Below are 22,924 nucleotides of genomic sequence, written 5' to 3'. Positions count from 1 at the left end.
GAAAGCAAATGAACAAAAATCACCACACAAAACAGTTTTTGACTCAAATTTCTGAAAGGCTCACTGGTCCAGGGAGATGGACCAGCAGGTAAGAGGGCCTGTTGCATAAGCCTGAGGAGCCCTGGGTGAGTCCCCATCATACACACAGGGCTCGGCATGGCCGCATGCACCTGTCACCCAGTGCTGAGGGGACAGCAGATACAGGGAGGTCACTGGGGCTTGCTGGCCTCCAGCCTGGCTCCAGGGTCAGTGCCAAATCCTGTCTGAAGGGAATAAGGTGGAGACTAGGACATCTGATGTCCTCCTCTGGATTTCACATAGGCACACACACATACACACACACACACACACACACACACACACACACACACACACATCATACACACACCACATATACAGGTGCAGGCACACACACACAGGAGCAGACACATACATACACACATACACACACACACACACCACATACTCACACAGGTGCATACATACACAGGAGCACACACATACATACACACATACACACACACACACACACACACACACACACACATACACACACACACACACACACACACACACACTCATATACCCTATCCCCTATACAAGGCCAAACTTCTTTTAACTTGCACTTCCCCCTGAGAGGGCAGAAGTTATTGGACCACGGAGAGCTCAGCAGAATCGGTCCCATTTGTGCAGCAAGCACTTTATCCACTGAGCCATCTCCCTAGACTCACATACAGACACATAACTTTTTAAAAAATAAAATAAAATCTTTTCTGTAAAGTGGACAGTAATTGAGAATACACATACATACACGTGCAGGTTCACTTGTACTCACATGAGAGCACACATGCACTCACACACACACTTGTACACAATGAAAACCTGGCTAGTGTGTTTCAGGAGCCACTGGTGTTAATGATTCCCGGTCCTGTCTTTTGCTGCCTTAATCATTTAAAGCAGCCTGTACCGTGTCAAATGCAGGCATCCTTGCACTAAGCCCCAAAGTGACCCTGGGTGGTCTGTTTTAGGAGAGTCCACATTCCGCCTTCCCCTGAATTTTTTCCTATGAAATCTTCTCTGAAATACATAAAACAGTTTACAGTGAGGTGAGGTCACCCTCAAAGCCCCTTGCTCTACCCAGTGGCCCCCAGCCTGTTTCATGGAAGAAGCAAAGCTTGTGGGGAAGCCGCTTGTACACCCCACTGCCACTGTTGATAGATAGGGATGACCCCAAAACTCAGTCACGGGCCAACGCACTGTTCTCCCTCTTCTAAGACCACTGAAGGAATTGAGAGTCATGACAGTGCTTAGGACTTTCAGCTTCAGAATCCACCAGACAGTACACCAGAGTGACAGTGTATTTGCTATGTCGTTGGCTAAATTTTCTTTCTTTTTTTTCTTTCTTTTTTCTTTTTTTATTAATTTATTCATATTACATCTCAGTTGTTAGCCCATCCCTTGTATCCTCCCATTCCTCCCTTCCTCCCGCTTTCCCCCCTACTCCCCTCCCCTATGTCTGTGACTGAGGGGGACCTCCTCCCCCTGTATATGTTCATAGGGTATCAAGTCTCTCCTTGGTGACCTATTATCCTTCCTCTGAGTGCCACCAGGCATCTCTATCCAAGGGACATGGTCAAATATGGGGCACCAGAGTTTGTGTGAAAGTCAGATCTCCTTCTCCACTTAATGGTGGAGAATGTCCTGTCCATCGGCTAGTCTGGGTAGGGGTTCGAAGTTTACTGCCTATATTTTCCTTGGCTGTTGCCATAGTTTGCGGAGGATCCCAGGGCCCAGACCTAATCTTCAGCTTGCTTTGCCTGTACAATGGATCACAAAACAATGTGTTTTGAGAGCTCTAGAGTAGAAAGCATGTAAGATGTGTAAAGTGGTCCATGAGATATAGTAAATGTGCAACAGCTATGCTTATTATGACATTATCCAGTCAATTTGTATTGGGGTGTGTGTGTGTGTGTGTGTGTGTGTGTGTGTGTGTGTGTGTGTGTGTGTGTGTGTGTGTTCCACCTCATTTTTGAGCCAGGATCTCTCAGTGAATCAGAGCTTGCCGGCCCAGATGACCAGCAAGGTCCAGGATCTGCCCTCACCCTAGCACTGAGGTGACAGATACATGATGCCACCCTTGATTTTTTCCATGGATGCTAGAGAAATAAACTCAGGCCTCTACATTTGTGCAGCAAGCACTTTACCCACTGAGCCATCTCCCTGGAACCAGTGCCAGCTCGCTAGCCATTGCTGAGATGAAATGCTTGAGCCCTGTGTTCCCGTTAGCTCACAGTTCAAAGGCTCCAGTCTGCCACCAGCTGGACCCACTGCTTTCAGTGAGATTGTGATGAGGCAGTGTAATGGGAGAGAAAGTTATTCATTTTATAGTACATTGGTTGCTATGGACAAGAAGAGAGATGGATGGGGCTGAGGACAAGGTACAGCAGCCTTCAGGCACACATATGTCCAAAGACTCACTTCCTCCAACTGTACCATGTCCAGAACCCCTATGAAGTCTGTTCAGCTATAAACCATGAGAGGATTAATCCTCCAATAAACACAGAGCCCCCGTGATTCCATCTCCCTGAAGACTGATGCGTGGGTCTTTCAGGCGTATGTTAAGACAATACACACTCAATAAACAGGAGCATGAGAATGAAGCTCTGAAATACAATTGAGTAAAATTAGTATCTTTTTATTTTTTTCAAAGTTAGGAGACACATTATGGTTTGTTTTTCTTCCAAGAATTTCTTTGAGTCCTCTCCCCTGGCTCCTTCTCTGGATCTGAATCTACACTTTGCAAAGAATCAGAACCAAAGAGATGATCCACAGATCTCATCACAATTCCTGTGCAGTGCTGCTGGCTTGGGGCCTGCTCCCAATCATGAGTAGTAAGGAGTTAAATAGATGGCACCCTTAGCATTCTAAGATACTCATAGGAGCAAGAACAGTAGGCACAACAACGGAGGGTATTCATAATCTAAAGGTGGCGCCTCACCTGCTAGGATGCCTTTGTGATCCGTGGTGCCTCATCAGAAACGTCAGTATTAACAGCCTTGCCTCACAGGGCAGTGGGCTCCATCCATGTGCCTGGCCCACTGGAAACACTTTTATGTTAGTGTGTGAGCGTGTATGTGTGCACACGTTTATGTGTGCGGAGCCCAGAGGTCAATGTTGAGTGTCTTCTTCAATTACTTCTTCATTTCATTTCTTTTCTTTTTTTAAAGACAGGGTACTACTATGTATTTTATTGCTAGCTATCCTGGCCTGGAACTTACTGTGTAGAGCAACATGGCCTCAGATTCACAGAGATCTGCCTGATTCTGTTTTTGGAGCGTTGAGATTGAAGGCATAGAACATCATGCCCAGCCAACCTTTGTTTTTTAATTAGTGTGTATGTCCAATCATGCATCTGCGTACATGTGCACACTTATTTGAATACCACAGAGCACGCATAGAGGCCTGAGGACAACTTAGTGAAGTCTAGTCTCTCCTTCTACCTTTATGTGGGTTCTGGAAATTAAATGCAGACCATTGAAATTGTGTGGCTAAGAAGAGACTTGATATCCTATGAGCATATACAGGGGGAAGAGGTCCCCCTCAGTCACAGTCATAGGGGAAGGGAGTAAAGGGAAAATGGGAGGGAGGGAGGAATGGGAGGATGCAGGGGTGGGATAACAATTTAGATGTAATATGAATAAATTAATAAAATATATTTTAAAAATTAAAAAAAAGAAAAAATTATGTGGCTAATATATTTACCCACTGTGCCTGTCTGCCAGTCCTCCACCCTACTTCTTGAGACAACATCTCTCACTAAACTAGGAGTTCACCAAGCCTCAGGGATGCTCCTGTCTCCCTGTACTTTCATTACAGGCAGACATCACCATCACCACCACCACTATCACCACCACCACCACCATCACCACCACCACCACCACCACCACCACCACCACCATGACCACCACCACAACCATGACCACCATGACCACCACCACCACCACCACGACCATCACCACCACCATCACCACCACCACCACCATCACCACCACCATCACCACCACCACCACCACCACCACCATCACCACCACCACCACCACCACCACCATCACCACCACCACCATCACCACCACCACCAGCACCACCACCACCACCATCACCACCACCACCACCACCACCACCACCACCACCACCATCACCACCACCACCATCACCACTACCACCACCACCACCACCATCACCACCACCACCATCACCACCACCACCACCACCACCACCATCACCATCACCACCACCACCACCACCACCATGACCACCACCACAACCATTACCACCATGACCACCACCACCACCACCACCACCACCATCACCACCACCACCACCATCACCACCACCACCACCACCATCACCACCACCACCACCATCACCACCACCAGCACCACCACCATGACCACCACCACCACCATCACCACCACCACCACCACCACCACCACCACCACCACCATCACCACCACCACCACCACCACCACCACCATCACCACCACCACCACCACCACCACCACCACCACCACCACCATCACCACCACCACCACCACCACCACCATCACCACCACCACCACCACCATCACCACCACCATCACCACCACCACCACCACCACCACCACCATCACCACCACCATCACCACCACCACCATCACCACCACCACCACCACCACCACCACCACCACCAGCACCACCACCATCACCACCACCACCATCACCACCACCACCACCATCACCATCACCACCACCACCATCACCACCACCATCACCACCACCACCACCATCACCACCATCACCACCACCACCACCACCATCACCACCACCACCACCACCACCACCACCATCACCACCACCACCACCACCACCACCATCACCATCACCACCACCATCACCACCACCACCACCACCCACCACCACCATCACCACCACCACCACCACCATCACCACCACCACCACCAGCACCACCACCATCACCACCACCACCACCACCACCACCACCATCATCATCACCACCATCACCACCACCACCATCACCATCACCACCACCACCACCACCACCACCACCATCACCACCACCACCACCACCACCATCACCACCACCATCACCACCACCACCACCACCAGCAGCACCACCACCATCACCACCACCACCACCAGCACCACCACCATCACCACCACCACCACCACCACCACCACCATCATCACCACCATCACCACCACCACCATCACCATCACCATCACCATACTCAGCTTTGTATGTGGTTGCTGGGGATCTGAACTCCTCACAATTAGCAGTGAGTGCTTTACCCTCTAAGCCATCTTTCCACCCCAGAGACAATAGCTGGCAGCTATTACGGTTACATGCCGAACCTTCACAAGAATTATATATATGTATATATTTCATAGACGGCCCTTTCTCATTTTACAGTGACCTCCCTGAGAAGCAAGCCAGGCTCTGTCTGATTCCTCACCTCCCTCCTTTCCTCTCCATTATACTGCCCCTCACCTCCCCACCTCTGTCTTTGCAGACAGGGAAGAGGAAACACAAGCATAATTTCATGCTGTGCTGTGAGACATTCTGAATACTGTTTGTCATTTATAAGAACTGACAGAGTCATTAACTGCCCCAGAGATTGGTTAATTGGCTAGTTAATAAACACCCGCAATGATTAACAAACACACACAATGAGTTGAGTCAAGTTTATGCTGGAGAAAGCAAGCAAGCAAAATGCTGACAGTTTCTCTGTGGATCTGAGTGAGCCACACTGGTGGGGTGGGGGATGGGGCTTGGGGTGTGGTGTGGTGGGGAGAATAAGACTGTGATCTCACTAGGAAAGAGAGCAACAGCATGCAATATCTGAACATGCACTATCAAAAGCAGCAGATTTCAGCCTCTTTGTGTTTATTGTATCTATTTATTATCTGTTGTCCTCACTAATACGTTAGCTGTGGGTCACTGTGACAAGTACCCAGGACAAACGTGTGTGTGTGTGTGTGTGTGTGTTAAGCAAGTGCTCTACTACTGAACTCCCTCCCTCCCCTTACTTTCTATTCTTATTTTGATGGAAGGTCTTGCTCAGTTTTCCAAGTGGGCCTTGAACTTGTCACATATTCCAGATAGGTCCTGAACCTGCCTCCTTACTGTTTCCACCTCCCACGTAGTTGGAGCCACCGGTGTGTACTCCAATGCCTGGCGAAAATCAACTCTTAATGAAAAGAAATGTATTGGAGGACATTGATTCTGAGATTTCAGGGCGTGGTTAATTGGTTCTGCTGTTTGGGGCTTTGGGTAATACAGAACATGGGTGGTTCATGTTGGGTAGGATATAGGAGTGCAGTGCTGCTTTCTTCATGGTAAATAGAAAACAGGAAGGGCCTCACTCCTAAAATCACCTTCTAAGTCATGCATCCAATGACCTAGCTTCCTCACTCTGGGCTTAAAAGTCCAAGCCCCTCCTGCCCATGGCAGAAAGGGTTTTGTCTGTGTGTCTGTGTGTGTCTGTGTGTGTGTCTGTGTCTGTGTCTGTGTCTGTGTCTGTGTCTGTGTCTGTGTGTGTCTATGTCTGTGTCTGTGTCTGACTGAACTCTATTCTTGGCCCCAGGTCTATCTTTTAAGGCATGGACCTCCCAAGGACATTCAAGATCCAAGCTACAGCAGCTGGTCTCTCTTTTGCACCCTACTGAATCAGCTGTTGGGCCTCTGTGCACAGCTTCTGATGAGCAGGGAAGTATATGCAGCATGGAACTGCAGACCCCAGTAACACTGTCCCCTTGTCTCAAGGCTGTGTCTTTTTTCACAGGGGCTTTCCGAGGTGTGTGCAAGAAAATTGATCACTTCCCGGAAGACGCAGACTATGAACAGGATACAGCAGAATATCTTCTACGTAAGTCCCCCTCTCCCTCCTGTCTCCCCCCCTGCCATCACCTACCTACCTATGAGTGTGAGGTTCCTCATTACCCACCTCAAAGTATAGACATACTTCACCCAAGGCTCTGATGTTGAAGTTTCTTTTATTTCGATGAGCTAGAAATAGAAAGGAAACAAAGAATTCAAAGGTTCTTTTTAGTCTCCTCAGAAGAAAATCTAAGGAATTTTCTTCAACTTAGTACAGTTTTCACCTTCCCAGTGGTGAGTTGAGGTGCTAATGGGCAAAGTGGCAACGGGTAAGGTGCTAATGGGTGAGGTCCCCAAGGGCAAGGCCTGGCATGATAAATAAAAGCCAAAGATCACTTCTCCTTTCGCGTCTCTGCAGTTCCAGCCCTACTGGGACAGGGACGGTGTCTCTGCAGAAATTTTCCAAGGTCAATAACCTGGATATGGCACGGGCTATTCCAAGCACTGGCTAGAGCCAGTGCAGTGTGGGGCTGGGATGTAATGGCCCAAGCTTTAACCCTATTTGACCTCCCACCTAGTGAGGTTAGTCCTGAGGCAAAATACTTCAATCTCTTAACTTTCTTCATCTGTTTTAAAATGGAAATTTTAATGTCCTCAATCTGACAAGGTCACAAAAATTAAATAAGAGAATGTATATTACACTCAGCCCTGGACCAAACAGGCAATCATGAGGTGGTGTGTGTCAGCTCTGGCCTGTCACATGGGATGAGAAAAAGCATTTGTCGGATACAGATGAGCCTCACACTGGTCCAGGCACCGGAAGCTTAGCCTAGGATGCCAGTGTCATTTCAAGTTCAAGCACAAGGGAAATTTCAAAGTGTTTCCCAATTTGATATTTAGGAATATTAGGTTTAAGGTGATTTTTTAAAAATACTGAGGTTATAAATTAAACTTCCAAGAAATTGTCTTATTCAGGTTTTGTGACTCAGAGATCAACTATCTTGGGGCCAAAGGGGGTGGAATATGTCCGTAGAGTTCAGTCGGGGTTGGGGTGCGGTGGGGGGATGTCGGGGAGCGGGAGAGGAGGAGTAGGAGGGAAGAAAGAGGTGGGCTGGAGGGAGGGAGAAAAATCTAAAGTGTGGGGGATGGCGTGTGAACAGGACTCCCTCAGAGGACCATGGCTTTAAAGTCAATACCAATGGAATTTTCCCAGAATGCTTATTGTTTCTTTGTTTCCCTTTCCTACTTGGAAGATGCGGTTTTATACCTGCCCTAAGGGAGACTAATCGGAACTGTGGCTTTCACGCCACACCTCATAAAAGGGGTTTTAAATTCCTCGGAGAGCTTGGTTGGTTTTCTGACCATCTTCCCCCTCCTTCCGGAGCAGCAGCTTCACGGTAGCATTCGGGTTTCCTGCCAGGAGTTTTAGAGTCTCGGTCTTTAGAGTCTCTTTTCCTGCAGCCGTAATGAGATACCCTGATTCAAAAGCAGTTCGGGCAAGAAGGGTTTACCTTAGCTCACAACCCAAGTGACAGTCCATCATCTTAGGGAAGTGAGCTGGTCATATCACATGCATAATAGGCGCTTAGAGGGTGATGAGCGAACGCTGCGGCTCAGCCCGCTTTCTCCACTTGCACTCTTAGACTTTGAGGGCCGGCTGCCATTTAAACCCCTGCATCTTAGTCCTACCCTCTCTGCTGCTATGATGTCGAACCTGAGTCCGTGTAATTCACACAGAAGAGAAGCTTCTTTGGTTGACAGTTTCAGAAGCTAGGAAGCCCACGAGCATGGAGCTGGTGTGCGCCAAACCACTGGCAAGGGCTTTGTAGCTGCATCATCTCATGTGGCAGAGGACACCATGTAGAAAGACAAGCAAATCTGTCAGCTCCAGCTTCCCTCCCTCACCTTAAAGCCACCAACAGCTACATCTAAGCCCAACCCTTTGAAGTCATCTGATTCCAGTGACCTCCCAAAGGCCGTGCTATAGATGCCATGAGCAGACTTTTAGATTAAGTCCCCAGCACAGGAATGTTGAGGGCCACAGTTACCCATGGCAGCGTAGAAGACTCACGAGTAAGGCCTAGGTCATATCGATGGAAGACTTCCCATAACATAGCATAAAGGGCAGCAAAGTCCAACTCTATGGCCAATGATGACAGTACAGTCAAATCAGCTTACCTCTGACTCTCAAGACCTGAACTCAGCCCCTCAGAGCTTGGGTAGCAGATGTGGAAAAGGAAGATGGCAATGGCCAAGGTTTACAGACCTATTTAAATCCTGCTTGTGGGCAGGGGAAGGGCTGGCCACCAACAGGGTTACCAAGTCGATACTGTGTCGTGTTGGAAACAGCCTCACCATTAGGAACATCATGCGCACGTATACACACACACACACACACACACACACACACACACACACACACACACGACACTCTTTTGACCAGAGTAGAAAAATGACAAGTTTGTTTAGTATTTGCATGCGTGACAGTAAGAACAATTGCCTGCAGCATAAGATGCTGGGCTGCTTGGAGTGGGGTTGGGGGTCCTTGTTTGGAGCTGCCCTCATTTATTTGGATAGGGATATGGTAAGAAGCCCAATGCCCAATGCCCTGCCCTGAATTATCTACCATGCAAATGAGAGCAATTCTAATTGGTCAATGTTTACTCCTAGTCTGAGACAGCTTTACAGAAGGCAGAGGCATCTCTGAGATGTGGGTTGCAGTTAACAGTTCATTAACCCCCCATTTGGCCAGAGGAAGCTCAGTTTCCTCCTGTCTTAGGAATGCTCTGGAACAAGCAGGCTTTGAAGACCTGCTGCCTTTCTGGTCTCGCTAATGGCCCTTCTTCCACACATATAGCATATACTCACATGTTTCAAATACACTTCTGGGGCATATGTCCTCTGCCACTGAGCTGTCTCCAGCCCTTACCTTTTTTCTCTTTATTTTCTGTGTGTGTGTGTGTGTGTGTGTGTGTGTGTGTGTGTGTGTGTGTGTGTGTGACAGGATCTCATTAATTTACCCTGGCTGGCCTTGAGTAACCTTGTAATCCAATCAGGCCTTAAGCTTGTGCTCTGCTTTAGCCTCCTTGTTAGAATACATAACAAGCCTACACCACCAGGCCAGTCCAAATATACACTTTTATAATCAACCTTACCACTTCCAGTGTTGGGAGCATGTCCTTGGGGCACATTTCAAAGGTTAATCATTTTTTTTTAATTAAAAAATTCTTTTAATCAAATAAACTCATTACGTTGAATATTCAAGCAAACCCTGCCAACTCACAATGCAAACGGTCTCGTTAAAGGTTAATTCTCAGACCAGCGAGATGGCTCAGACTCTGAGTTCTCGACCTTCTTAACACTGTGAGACCCTTAATGTTATGGTGACCCCCAACCATAAAATTGTTTTGTTGCTATTTCATAACTGTAATTTTGCTACTATTATGAATCACAATGCAAATATCTGCTACGCAGGATGTCTGCTATGGGACTCCCAAAGGGGTCTTGACCTACAGCCTGAGAACCGCTGGCTCAGAGATTAAAGGCACCTGCCTCCAAACCTGGCCTCAGCACCATCTCAGAACCCACACGGTAAAAAGAGAAAACTGACTCCTACAAATCATCCTCTGACTACCAAACATAAACACATACACAGATTTTTGTGGGTTCAGCCCAAGCATCCATCTGGGAACCCACACATCAAACATGGCAATTTTTTAAGGAATTATTTGATGAATTGCTCCCAAGGCTGGACTCACTAAGCTACACCCCACACTCTGATGATGACCTCTCTACCTCCTTCGTGTGTTAAGGTAAAAGGGAACCCCTCCCCCGACCCTCACTGCACCTTCTGAAGCTTCATTGGAATGAACTAGCAATAAACACACTCGGCTGGGGAAGAGGCTTACAAATGTGTGGATGTGGAAGAGGGGGAACAAATCACTTCACGTTGGAAGGTCAGCAGAGCATGAACGCCCACCTAACATGACTTAGAAACCTATAGGCTCCTTTATTCCATAGGGGAAGGAGAGAACGAGGAAGTAAATAGCTTTCCTTCAGACCCAGCGGGCCTATTAGACATGCAATGGGCCGGAACAAACTCTGACACCAGGACACACAACGGGTTGTCAGTGATTCTCTGTGGAGTGGAAGCAGAGGCAGCCATGGGTGACAGGCAGGAGTCTATCCAGGTGTGACGGCAGACTGCCCTGGCCCTGTGAAATGAGCTTAGGTGATGGGAACTCGGGGAAGGGACTCGAGTAATTGCTTCCTCTTTGGTGAGTCCAGACCTCAGGCAGATAAGAGAATGTCACAGAAAACCTCTGCTAGCACTTGAAACGAGGCCATGATGTTATGCTGGTGAGAACAACACAAGGTCAGATGGACCTTGACACTGAGCCTGCTTTTTAAAAGCTTTTTTCATTTACTTTAAATCAAATTACTCAGCATGTCAAAAAAAAAAAAAGCAAAAACAAAACAAAACAAAAACAAGCACTATATATTGAGGCGACCATTCCCTGAGGCCCCCCCACACAATCCAGGGCAGTAGCAAAGACAGCTAGGGCAGGCCACAAGCTCCGAGGGGGCTGATAGAATACTCTGGTCCTCCCAGGGCCCAGGATACCCTCCCCTATGCCGCTTTTCTTTCAACCAGCTTTTCAGGCTGTTCAAAAGCCGTCCTAAAATGTTACTGTGGGAGCAAAGGAACGGGAAGGAAGCAGCTATCAATGACCCAAGCCTCCAGCCTGAGACATCTCGAAACAAATACAGAAGTCCCTATCCCTTCCTCTGTGCCCCACCTCGTCCCCCACTTACCATCCCCAAGCACGCAACCAACCAACCCAAACCAGTCACAGTATTCTAGAAACAGTTTTGCCTTTTAGATCTGAACAGCAGAAGTGGCTGGAGCTAAGTCATGTGACTGTGAGGGACATTAACTCAGCTCTGAACCTCTCATGGCCCACATGAGCCTGTCCCCTGCCCATGCCACCCCTATCCTGCTCCTCTGGCTGGTGGGCCACAGTAAGATGCCACCATTCACCCCACATTGAGAGCAAGCACGGCAGTTGTTCATGAATCTTCTTCTCACAGCCCATATCGGAGCTTCCACATAGAAAATACGCCCTGAATTCCATCACTTACCTTCCACGGTTCACTGCACTAGTCCAAGCTGGGATGCCTACAGTCTTGTCCATCACTCAGGGCCCAACCCAGGGGAAGGTCGCCATCACTGCACTGCTGTCACCATCTTGAAATTTTAATTGTGTAACAAGACACCTCATATTTTTACTTTGCACACGGCCCTGCAAACTATGTGCCAGGCCCTGCCTGTGGTCTCTACTAGAGCATAAAAACCATGCGGAGAGGGCCTGTGGTTTTTTCATATATGGATGAGCGCAGAATCTACTCAGGTTCTATATCCAGGCTTGGCCACACTGCAACTGGAGCAACACTTGTTCTGGCTGTTATGAATATTTAAGGTGAGCTTTACTCAGAGGGCCAGGGAAGACTGCAGGTTACACTCTTAACCTCACCTTCACAGCTCTTCTCAGGCCAGAGCTGTTACTGAGAACGAGACAACCCATCACCAGCACGCAAGCTGGCTCTCTCTGGTCAGGTAGTCACAACATTCCTGGGATGTCTATCCCCCCTTCTGTTTTCATCTTTCTGGACATCTGGACCCAGGCACTTACCCGTCAGCTCTCTGCACTCCTCCAGATGTTAGCCGGGCTGGAGAGTTAGGACAAACAACCCATTAGTAATGCATGTGTGCAGACTGGCCCAGAACAAGCCAACCATTAGCTATACCGAGGCTCTTACTCCTTTCTGTAATGTGAAATAAAGAGTGCTCCAACCTGCCCTCCCATCCCCCACCAATGGCAGAAAATACAGCCAGTCCCTGACTTAGGCCATTTCCTCTTGAGATTTGCAAACCCTACAGTGGTTTTGAAAGCAATACGTGCTCAGCAGAGCCTTGTTTCACACGTACACTTTGGGCCTATTCCTAAGCCACGATGTACGTCATCCTAAACCATGGTGTACATCAGCCGCCATCATGGTCAGCCTGTCTGTTGCAGGGAGTGGCCAACACTCTGTGGTGCCCTGTGGCCGAGGTTCCGCCCATCCGTGTAGGGAGTGCCTGCTGCATCTGTAGTACTTCCGGTGTCCTAAGGTTCATCAGGACCCAACCCATTAGAAGTTGTGCCCTTCTCCGGGCTAGGGTCATCCTGACTCCTACCATGGGAATTTCAGGCTTCTGCAGGGTCCAGGAAGCCACCAGGTTCACAGCCAGGTACCCAGGGGTCTCCTGACCAGCATCCCTCCTCCCAAGGACAATGCTGTGCCTTTATGGTCCATAAGTGTTTCTGCCGCTGTCTCCCCAGCACCTGGCAGGATGCCTGGCATCTAGTAGGCGCTTCGTAAATATTTCTTGAGTGAATACATAAATTCATTTAATCATTTTGTGACTAAATGGGTTTTGAATGGGTACTGCCAGGCTCTTTACTATGCAAATACAGGTGTTTAAGATTCTGCATTTTGATGAGCTGCAAATGGGCTGACAGGAATGCCTGCATTCAAGACTGCCTATATAATTTGCAGATCCCACTGTAAAATGAAGATCCTGGGTTCTAGGCTCAAATTAAAGACCCAAAAGATTTTAAATCTACCCTCCCTCTCCTCTCATGGTCAGGTTTTGGTTGCCATTGTTTGATTTTAATTATTGTTTGATATTGCCCTCTGTTGGACACAGACAGGGACACCCTCAGAGTAAGTGAAACCTCACCCAAGGAAGGACCTGGGGCTTGCAACTAAGTCTGGGTTTCCCTGTGTTCACTCCCAGGCCCACGTCAGAGATGAAGGGTGACCCGTTTAGTAGGCTGAGGCAGCAGAGGATTGACATTCAACCCCAGGAAGTGTGGGAAGTGGGGAGTTAAGAAATTGATGGGTGGATGAAAGTGAGGTCCTGTGTGATTCTGGGCTCCAAGTCTCTAGACATATTTTACAATACACACTAGTGTTAAAGTTGCTTAGACTTTCAAGAGGTCGGCCTCTGGAATACAGGCCCCTGAGTGTCTGGTCCTGGGTTTACATCCCTATGTGCACTGCTCTCCAGTTCTGCAGTGTTTGGTTTGCAGACACTCCACAACCACAGCAGGTGAGTCCCAGGCATGGCTGGAGCTTAGATGAAACTTCTCTCCTTCTCTCCACAGGGGCTGTGAGAGCCTCCAGTGTGTTCCCCATCCTCAGCGTCACTCTGCTGTTCTTCGGGGGCCTCTGTGTAGCCGCCAGCGAGTTCCACCGCAGCAGGCACAGTGTTATCCTCAGTGCGGGCATCTTCTTCGTCTCTGCAGGTGAGCATCTTCCCTAAGCCTGGCGATCTCCCCAGACAACAAACCAAAGCCAGAGCCACACCGGGACAGCGAACCCCCAACTTGTGTATAGCTGAAGATGCTATTAGACAATAAAATGCCCAGACTCTAGCTAAGGCTGCCACAGGAGGAACACATGGAGGGAACAAGATGTCAGCGTCTATGAGACAAAGAGACAGAGAAACAGATTAACTAAAGGGCAGCCAAGCATGGTGGTGCAGGCCTAGAAAACCAACACTATGCATGCTGAGTCACTAATTCCAGGCCAGCCTGGGTTGCACGGTGAAACTCTAAGGAGAGACAGAGAAGAAGAAGAGAGAAGAGAGAAGACAAGAGAAAGGGGGAAGAGAGACAGAGGGGACAGAGAGAGAAGGAGAAGGGTTAAAAAGAGGTTTGAGACACTTGCTTGCCAGTCAACTGCTGTTCACAACATTTCAAGCATTCAAGTCCCTGTATCTCCCAAGCAGCGCAGGAGGGAGCAAAGACAATACTCCCAGATGTTTTTGAGGAAGACCTGGTCATCCATGCACAGGGGCTCTGAGCAGGAGAAAGTGCGAGGTGACCAGGAGACAAGACACCACCTTCAGAAATTCATCCTATTTTTCTACCTTCTCTCACCCACCTCCTCCGATCTCCTCATCTTCCTCTCCTTCTTCTGTGTTTCCTTTTGTGTCTTTGCCATCTCTTCCCTTCGGTCCCCGCTCCAGGCAGGTCAATGACAACTGGATAAAAGGCTTTAGGAAAGCAGGGAACAAGGAAAGTTTACTCATCTCTTTTCTCATTGCTGCAACAGAACGGCTGACAAAAGCTGCATATGGGAGAAAGGGTTTCTCTTGGCTCACAGTTTGTGGGCCCAATCCACAATGGTGCAGAGAGCAACAGGAACATGAGGCAGCTGGTCACATCGTGACCACAGTCAGGACGCAGAGAGAAATGAGCTGATACTCAATCCAAGCCCCCAGACCGTGAGGTGAGGTCATCCACACTTGGGGCGGGTCTTCTACCTTAATCAATACAGCCTGGGAAGTCCCTTCCAGACATGCTCAGGCTTTCCTCCTAGAAGATTCTAGATTCAGTCAAGTTGGGAATTATTATTAACCATCATAGCAGGGGTGGAGGAAGACGGCTTCGGTGGTGAACTTCAAACTTTGCTGTTTGTTGGTCCTCTCTTCCCCACAAGGGGTACTTTCTAAGAATCCTAGTGGATCCTAAAACCAAAAAATAGTACCAATTCTATACACACTGTACTGACTCTGTAAAAACATACATATGAAAGTATAACTTATACATTAGATATAGTAAGAGCTTAATAAACAATAAAATAGAAGAATCATAATAAACTATAACAAGGTCGTTTAAAGCATATTAGTTGCTTCCTTCTATAGTTTCCTTGCACTATTTCCAGACTAACATTATCTGCAGATAAGTGACATTTTGAAATCTGAGTTCTGGATCCACCTTTTTGGCCTTGGGAGCGATCACCAACCTCCTAGTATCTTTGTTTTCTCACCTCCACCATGGCAAAGAGCAATGGTTCCCACTTCACAAAGCCCATGAAAAGGACACTAGGCATGCAAATCATGATGCTATTTTCTACTATTGGAAAAGCAGCAACAAGATTTTGCCAAGCATGGAGCCCAGCATCCTGGTCCCCTACCAGACCTTGCACTGGCTCTTTCCCCCACTATTACCCCTTCTGCAGAGTGAGTAAGAGACAGCATCCCACTCAGACCCTCATAGAGCCATTCCAGTTACAGACCACAAAGTACACTGTGCCCTTACCTTGGGGAGATGAGGTCATATAGAGGTAACTGTGGCTTCTGACCACACTCTGTGGTGACAGGGGCTAACTGGCTTAACAGGCTTTGGGGACTGTTCCTCCCACTGGGAGTCCTGTCCTTACTCTGGCTGACCAACCTAGAGAATCCGCAGCAGTGCCGTGCTGATGTGACAGTTCACAAAGAATGAGATAAGATCATTATTTTGTCCCCCTGGGGGATTGTTAAGGGAGAGTGTCACCAGCTACTTTCTTTGCATGGGAGTATTGTGAAGGATGACAGGTAGGTTAGATGCAGGGGACCATGAGAGCCCTGAGGGGATACTTGTTAGGCTAAGACCCCTCTGGAGAATAACCTTGTTACTCTCCCTCTGGAGCCCCAAGAGCCTTAAATTTCCCCCTATAAAATGACAATATTGGAAGACCTCACGCTGCTCAAGGCCCTTTATGTACTAAGGGTTTGGGCAATCGGTACAACCTTTTATTGAGCACTGACTGTGTCCTGGGCTTGATAACAAGGTCCGAATGCATGAGCTCTGAAGCCAGGCCTCCCAGTGTTAGTCTTCCCTCCACTGTGTCCTCATTGTACAGCAGCAGACAAGTCACTAAACTGCTCTGTGCCTCAGTTTCCCCACCTAAAACGGTCTGGGTCATGATGATCCTGACTCTGGAGGTTGTTTAAAGGATTAGATGAGTTGGTACACATAACTGAGCCTAGATCCGTGGCTACGACCTGGTGTGGCTCAACACAAAGTGAGTGTTACATGTTTTGTGTGCTTAATGCATACATCAAATCATTCATTCATTCGTTTGTTCAATAAACACATCCTGTGTTCTTGCCTTGGGTCAAGCTCTGGGCTAGAATCTGGAGCAGTAGGGATGATAAAGTGTCCCTGAGATCCTCTTTACTGAAATCTCAAACTACTGTGGCTAAGAGTCTTGGGCTCAAATTCTGCTTTGTTAATTTCCTAGCTTATGCTGACATGGAAACTTACTAACTCACGTTGCTTCCCTGTCTATAAAAGGGAATATGTGGTCATTCGCTGAAGGAAAGACTGCAGAGCTAGGAGCTTGTAGCGAAGCGGCACTGCGCTTGCCTAGCATGCTTGAAGCCCTGGGTACCAGCACCAGCATCATAAAATAAATAAACCAAATCACTAAAGATGCCATCCATTGCCCAGCCCATAATAAGTGCCCTGTGAATGACTGATAGCTTGCTTGGCTTCCTGCCTCTTCAATCCAGTTTGACATTTGAGCATCTCTGTGAACTTTCCTACCGTTCCCCCCACCTCCAGAAAAGCCCTATTTTCTGGAACTTTCTAAACGTTGTTACCTACATTTCTCTGCTGTCAGAGGAGAGAGCGAGAACATGGCCCTGGGCACCCAGGGCATCAGTAGAAGCATCAGAGAGCTGAAATGTCTTTGAAGTCAGTTTCCCATTTAACTGAAAAATTCATGTGAATTCTGCTTTCTCCTTCTTATTATATCCATGTTCATTTTAATATAAAAGAATGTGTCTTCCACTAATCATCCAGGCAAATTGACACTTGGGGAAGAGAAGCCGTTTTTTTATCCTGGGTGGAGGGTGGGGGGGCGGTCATTGCAGCATGACAGAGCCAGATCTATCATCTCCTGATCTGTCATCTCCCATATTAGAGGTATCTCAAATGAGCAGCCTACCTGAGGAAAGCCTGTGCCAGGAAAGGCCAGAACAGAACATGGTGTAGTGGCAGAACATGTCCCTTCCCTGCTAGGAGCAAATCCTACATGTAGTATGACCAGAGTCATATGCAAAATATTTGTAAGACCTCACACATGTGCACCAGCCAGTCAGAATGGTGGCACCGAAGCAACTCTGCTTGGCAAAGCTTTGTTTTATATTTTAAGGTTTATTTTATTTTTATTTATGTGTATTAGGGAGTGGGTGCCTGCAGAGGCCAGAAGAGGATGTGTAATCCCGTAGAGCGGGGGTTACAGGCAGTTATCAGCCACCAGACAGTCCTTGAAAGAGCCGCAAGCTGTTTCTGCAGCCTCTAGGCAGGACTTTAAGATAACCCTGCAGTTGCACAGCTTTGGGGATATCTTGAGAAGTGCAGGGCATTTGAGGACTGGAGGACGGGGCCCAACAGGAAGGCACCTGGAAAGGGTACTCAGTAGCTGGTGCTGAGCCTGCCAAGAGGCACAGACTCCATATAGTGCCACTGGACAGGTACTGAGAACTTGGAGGCAAGGAGATGCCAGCTGGTACACCAGTCCCCTCAATCATTGTTGGCAGCAAGCCTGAGCCCCTGACATAATGAAGTATTGTGAATCAGTCAACAGGAGATGAATGGACCCCAAGCCCTGCCCCAATCACCGTTGCCTAGGGAGTCAACTCTTCTAAGCAGTGAGCAACTGGCTGTTCCCAGTGTAGCCTGTTAACACCTGAGGAAGATAGGTGCATTAATAAGCCAAGGCTCTCTATTGAAACATAGCCAGCATTCGGTTAGCTTACACAACAGAGAGGTAAGTAATCCAGCAACTGTCTGTGTTTGCATGGTAGAAAAGCAAAAAGTCCCTGGGTTGCTCAGCCCAAGGAGCTAGACGCCTCTACAGTCCTGGTCCTTAAGATCTGATGTTGAGTCCATGTTGAAAGGCTGAAGAAGCTGTTGTCTGCTGCCCAGGGACCATGGCAACGGACACACTAACTCGAGTGGAGTTTGCATGTGCCCTGTGACTGGGTCCTCCACCCCACCCCACCCGCCGCCAGCCTATTAGATGGCATCACTAAAATTCAGGCTGATAATCAAGTTGATGATCAAGTTGTGGGAGTGAATCTTCAAGGTTAATTGCTGGTGCGCCACAACAGCTGACGTAAAGTATGTCTTATTCTGTGCAGAAAACAGAAGACTTGGAGGTCATGGGTGTAGCTCAGTGGTAGAACACTGGCCTAGTACATTCAAAGCTCTGGGTTCCATTCACAGCACCAGGCAGTCCCCGCTGCCCTCCAAAACAAAGAGAAACAAGTGATTATCCTTCTTCCAGGGGTTTATTCACCTCCCGACCACAGCTGCACCCTGTGTGTGTCCTCTGCTCTCTTGTCACCATTTCCAACTCCATGCATCTGGACATGCCCTACTCTACTCCCTAGCTGGCCCTGTTTGCTGCTTACAATGCCACCAGCATCGAACAATGCCACCAGCATCGAAGCTGTACCCTCGAGAGTCATCCTCTGTCCCTTCTCCCACACTTCATAGCTCACACACAGCCTCACCTCTCCTGTCAGTTGTCTGGATCCAGCTCAAAAACCACCTGGACTCCTAAGCAAGATTTCTCTCTCTCTCTCTCTCTCTCTCTCTCTCTCTCTCTCTCTCTCTCTCTCTCTCTCTCTCTGTCTCTCTCTCTCTCTCTCTCTGTGTATGCCTGTCTCTCTCTGTGTGTCTCTCTCTCTTTTCTCTCTCTGTCTCTCCCTCTCTGTGTCTCTCTCTCTTTCTCTCCGTGTGTGTATGTGTGTGTGTGTGTGTGTGTGTGTGCCTCTCTCTGTCTCTGCCTGTGTGTGTGTGTGCCTCTCTGTCTCTCTCTGTCTCTATCTCTATCTCTGTGTGTGTGTGTCTCTCTCTGTCTCTGTGTGTGTGTCTCTCTCTGTCTCTGTGTGTGTGTGTGTGTGTCTATCTGTCTGTCTGTTTCTCTCCCTCTCTCTCTCCCTCTGTCTCCCTCTCTCTCTCTCCTTTGCTCCTGAGTCATCTCATGGGCATCACTGATAGGGTCCTTATTGTATTGTGCTCTAGTTACATTTACATGTCAGTCTCTCCAACTGCTAGGGAGAAAGTCAAGGTCAGGGACCCACATCTTGTTCATGTCACCATCCTTGTGAGTTGGTGTCAAGATTAAGTGGTGGCAGAACGGGTTATTTCAAGGGGGAAACGAATGCAGTCTGGGTTCTATAAGACTTGCTGAGAGTAGACGCTGTCTTCTTTAGCTGATGGTGTCCTGCCCAGGACTGAGCACCAGAGTTCATTTCCCAACAGACAAGCCTCGCAGGAAGAGCTCGGCTGTGGGATTTCCTGGCCAAAACCCATTGCCTCCTCTCCCTGTTGCCTCCACATGTTCTGTCAGTATCCCAACACTAAAAATGGCCGTTGCCTCTGATGGTTTACAGAATGCATGTTTTCTTCTCCCTCCACCCCCTTTCTCTCAGGGCTGAGCAACATCATCGGCATCATAGTTTATATATCAGCCAATGCTGGAGACCCGGGGCAGAGGGACTCTAAAAAGAGCTACTCCTACGGCTGGTCCTTTTATTTTGGAGCCTTCTCTTTCATCATCGCGGAAATTGTGGGCGTGGTCGCCGTGCACATCTACATCGAGAAGCATCAGCAGTTGCGTGCCAGGTCCCATTCGGAGCTCCTGAAGAAGTCTACGTTTGCCCGCCTGCCACCCTACAGGTATAGATTCCGAAGACGGTCCAGTTCTCGCTCCACTGAGCCTAGATCTCGAGACCTGTCTCCCATCAGCAAAGGCTTCCACACCATCCCTTCCACTGACATCTCCATGTTCACCCTCTCCCGGGACCCCTCTAAGCTCACCATGGGGACCCTTCTCAACTCTGACCGGGACCATGGGTTTCTACAGTTCCACAACTCCACGCCCAAAGAGTTCAAGGAGTCGCTGCATAACAATCCGGCCAACAGACGCACCACGCCTGTCTGAGCTGACCTCTGACCTCTGCCCCGCCGCCCAGCACAGCCTTGGGGGAAGTGTACACAGATGTCTCTAAGGTTGCATGGCATGGTCCTCGTGATGGTATTACTTCTTACAAAGAACGAAACCAAATGGACTCAGCCCCCTCTACATCGGTCCCTCATCCCCCAGACCTTTAACCCAAACACCTCCCCCAACTTTTCTCGCTCGTCCCTCAGTGTTACCCCCCTCTCTGTGTATCTGTACCAAGTGTTTTCCTTTTTTTTTTTTTTTTTCTTTTTTTCCTTCTTTGCTGGAAGGACCATGGCATTTCTTCCCTCCTCGGGAAAGGACTGACTAAAAGTCGAAGGTGCAGTCGTAGCAGCGGGGGAATTTCCGAATCCCCATCAGTTGTATGCACAGCTGTTCCCATTGTCCACCCACACAAACTCTCGGGGAAACCCACCACACAGGTGGCCCCGGGAGAGGCATTCACCTTTAAGTGTTAGAAAAACATGACCAGAAATCAAGGATGTCAGTGCCCCGAAGCAGCTAATGTAATAAGCACTCGTGTTATTAAAGGTCTTTGCCTTGTAACCAGTGCCGCTGGAGGCGTTTGGCTTTGCTTTCTGAGTACTTCCTACACAAATGTGCTCTCCCACCACCAGCCTGGCTCGTGTTTCTCTTAGAAACCACTCTTCTCTCTAGCTATCAGGAATGATTTCCGCCTTTCACGTGAGACCAGTGAGATCTTCTCTGCAGCCTTTCGTGCCACTTGAACCCCTGGAGGCTTCTCAGGGAGTTTGGTGGACGCTTGCCGCCCCCCTCCCCAAGTTCTAACTCTGACATTCAAAGCTGTCAATCTTCAGACCTCAGTCTCCTCATCTGAAGTAGAAATGTGAGGCTTAAATAAGTCTGTATTATAATGATTAGTAATTTATAAAGAATTGTGCATGTATTTTTGTGTAGTTTTGAGACAGGGTCTCATGTTGCTTAAGTGGCCTCAAACTTGCTGTGTGGCTGAGAATGATTTTGATCTTCCCAGTCTTCCTTTCTCCTCCTCCTAAGTACCAATACTACAGGCATACTGCACCAGATCTAGTTTTTATATGGTGCTGAGAATTGTGTGGGCTAGGTGAGGACTCTATCAAAATCCCCAGTGCAGGAATCAGATAGGCAAGTAGATATATAATAGATAGATGATAGATAGATAGATAGATAGATAGATAGATAGACAGATAGATGAATAGATTACTTTACATTATACATGGATTCTAGGTAGGGTGAGAGTTGTATTAGTGACCAGCACTTGCCATAACAAAATACCTTAATCTAGGTAGCTTAAATAGCTGACTTTATTTCTCAAAGCTCTAGGGCAGCAGTTCTCAACCTGTGGGTCATGACCTTTTTGGGGGGATCAAACAACCCTTTCACTGGGGTCACATATCAGATATCCTGCACATAATATATTTACATTATGATTCATAGCAGTAGTGAAATTAGTTAGGAAGTAGCAGAAAACTAATTTTATGGCTGGGGGTCACCACAACCTGAGGACTTGTATTAAAGGGTCGCAGCACTAGGAAGGCTGAGAACCCCTGCTCCAGAGGCTGAGACACTCAAGGTCAACCCCTGCTCCAGAGGCTGAGACACTCAAGGTCAACCCCTGCTCCAGAGGCTGAGACACTCAAGGTCAAGGTGCCTGTGCACATGTCTCCAGGCAAGAGCCCTCTTCTTGGCTTGTAGACAGCTGACTTCCTGCTGTGTTCTCATATAGTGGGAGGGGAAATAATTCTTTTATTCTTATAATCTACTAATGACCTTCTGGGGTGGGTGGGAGGGCATACTCACAACCTTATTAACTTTCATGAACCATCACCCCGGGATTTAAGGTTTCACCGTATAAATTTGAAGGGGCCATGATATAATATACTGTCCGTAGAAAACACTGTAAAAGCCAGTGGAAGTGACTCTATATGAAGGGAGGGAAGAGTGTTCTTATGCGGGCTCTGGGGCCTTTAAGAGGAGACGGCTGAATGACTGTTTAATTTTTAAAAGCATGAGTGGTATGCCCCCTCTCCAACGGTGGTGTCGTGGGGTGTTTTGGCAGGTATCCACGGAACTTACATACCTAGGATTCAGCCCCAGTGGGAGGCAGGGTCACTGTTCTAAGTGCTCCTTCTTGGCAGCCCAGTCATCCAGGGTCATATACTTGTTTAAAAAGAAAGAAGCTGGTCCTCC

The 22,924-nt window shown here is 48.2% G+C and overlaps 1 protein-coding gene across 1 annotated transcript in view; it reads left to right on the top strand.

The window, feature by feature from the left end:
* The window catches only part of CACNG3 (calcium voltage-gated channel auxiliary subunit gamma 3), a 103,514-nt gene extending 82,234 nt beyond the window's left edge, over positions 1-21,280 (top strand). Inside the window, exons 2-4 of the mRNA XM_084767172.1 lie at positions 6,843-6,926; positions 14,089-14,229; positions 20,202-21,280. Coding sequence (XP_084623298.1) covers positions 6,843-6,926; positions 14,089-14,229; positions 20,202-20,713 — 737 coding nt within the window. The 3' untranslated portion in view covers positions 20,714-21,280. The remainder of the gene's footprint in view (positions 1-6,842; positions 6,927-14,088; positions 14,230-20,201) is intronic.
* The last annotated feature ends 1,644 nt before the right edge of the window (positions 21,281-22,924 follow it).

Source organism: Acomys minous (assembly GCF_964271855.1).
Source record: "Acomys minous genome assembly, chromosome: 2".
Lineage (NCBI taxonomy): Eukaryota > Metazoa > Chordata > Mammalia > Rodentia > Muridae > Acomys > Acomys minous.
The sequence above is the reverse complement of the archived record's forward strand: the minus strand, read 5'-3'. Positions and strand labels throughout refer to the sequence as shown.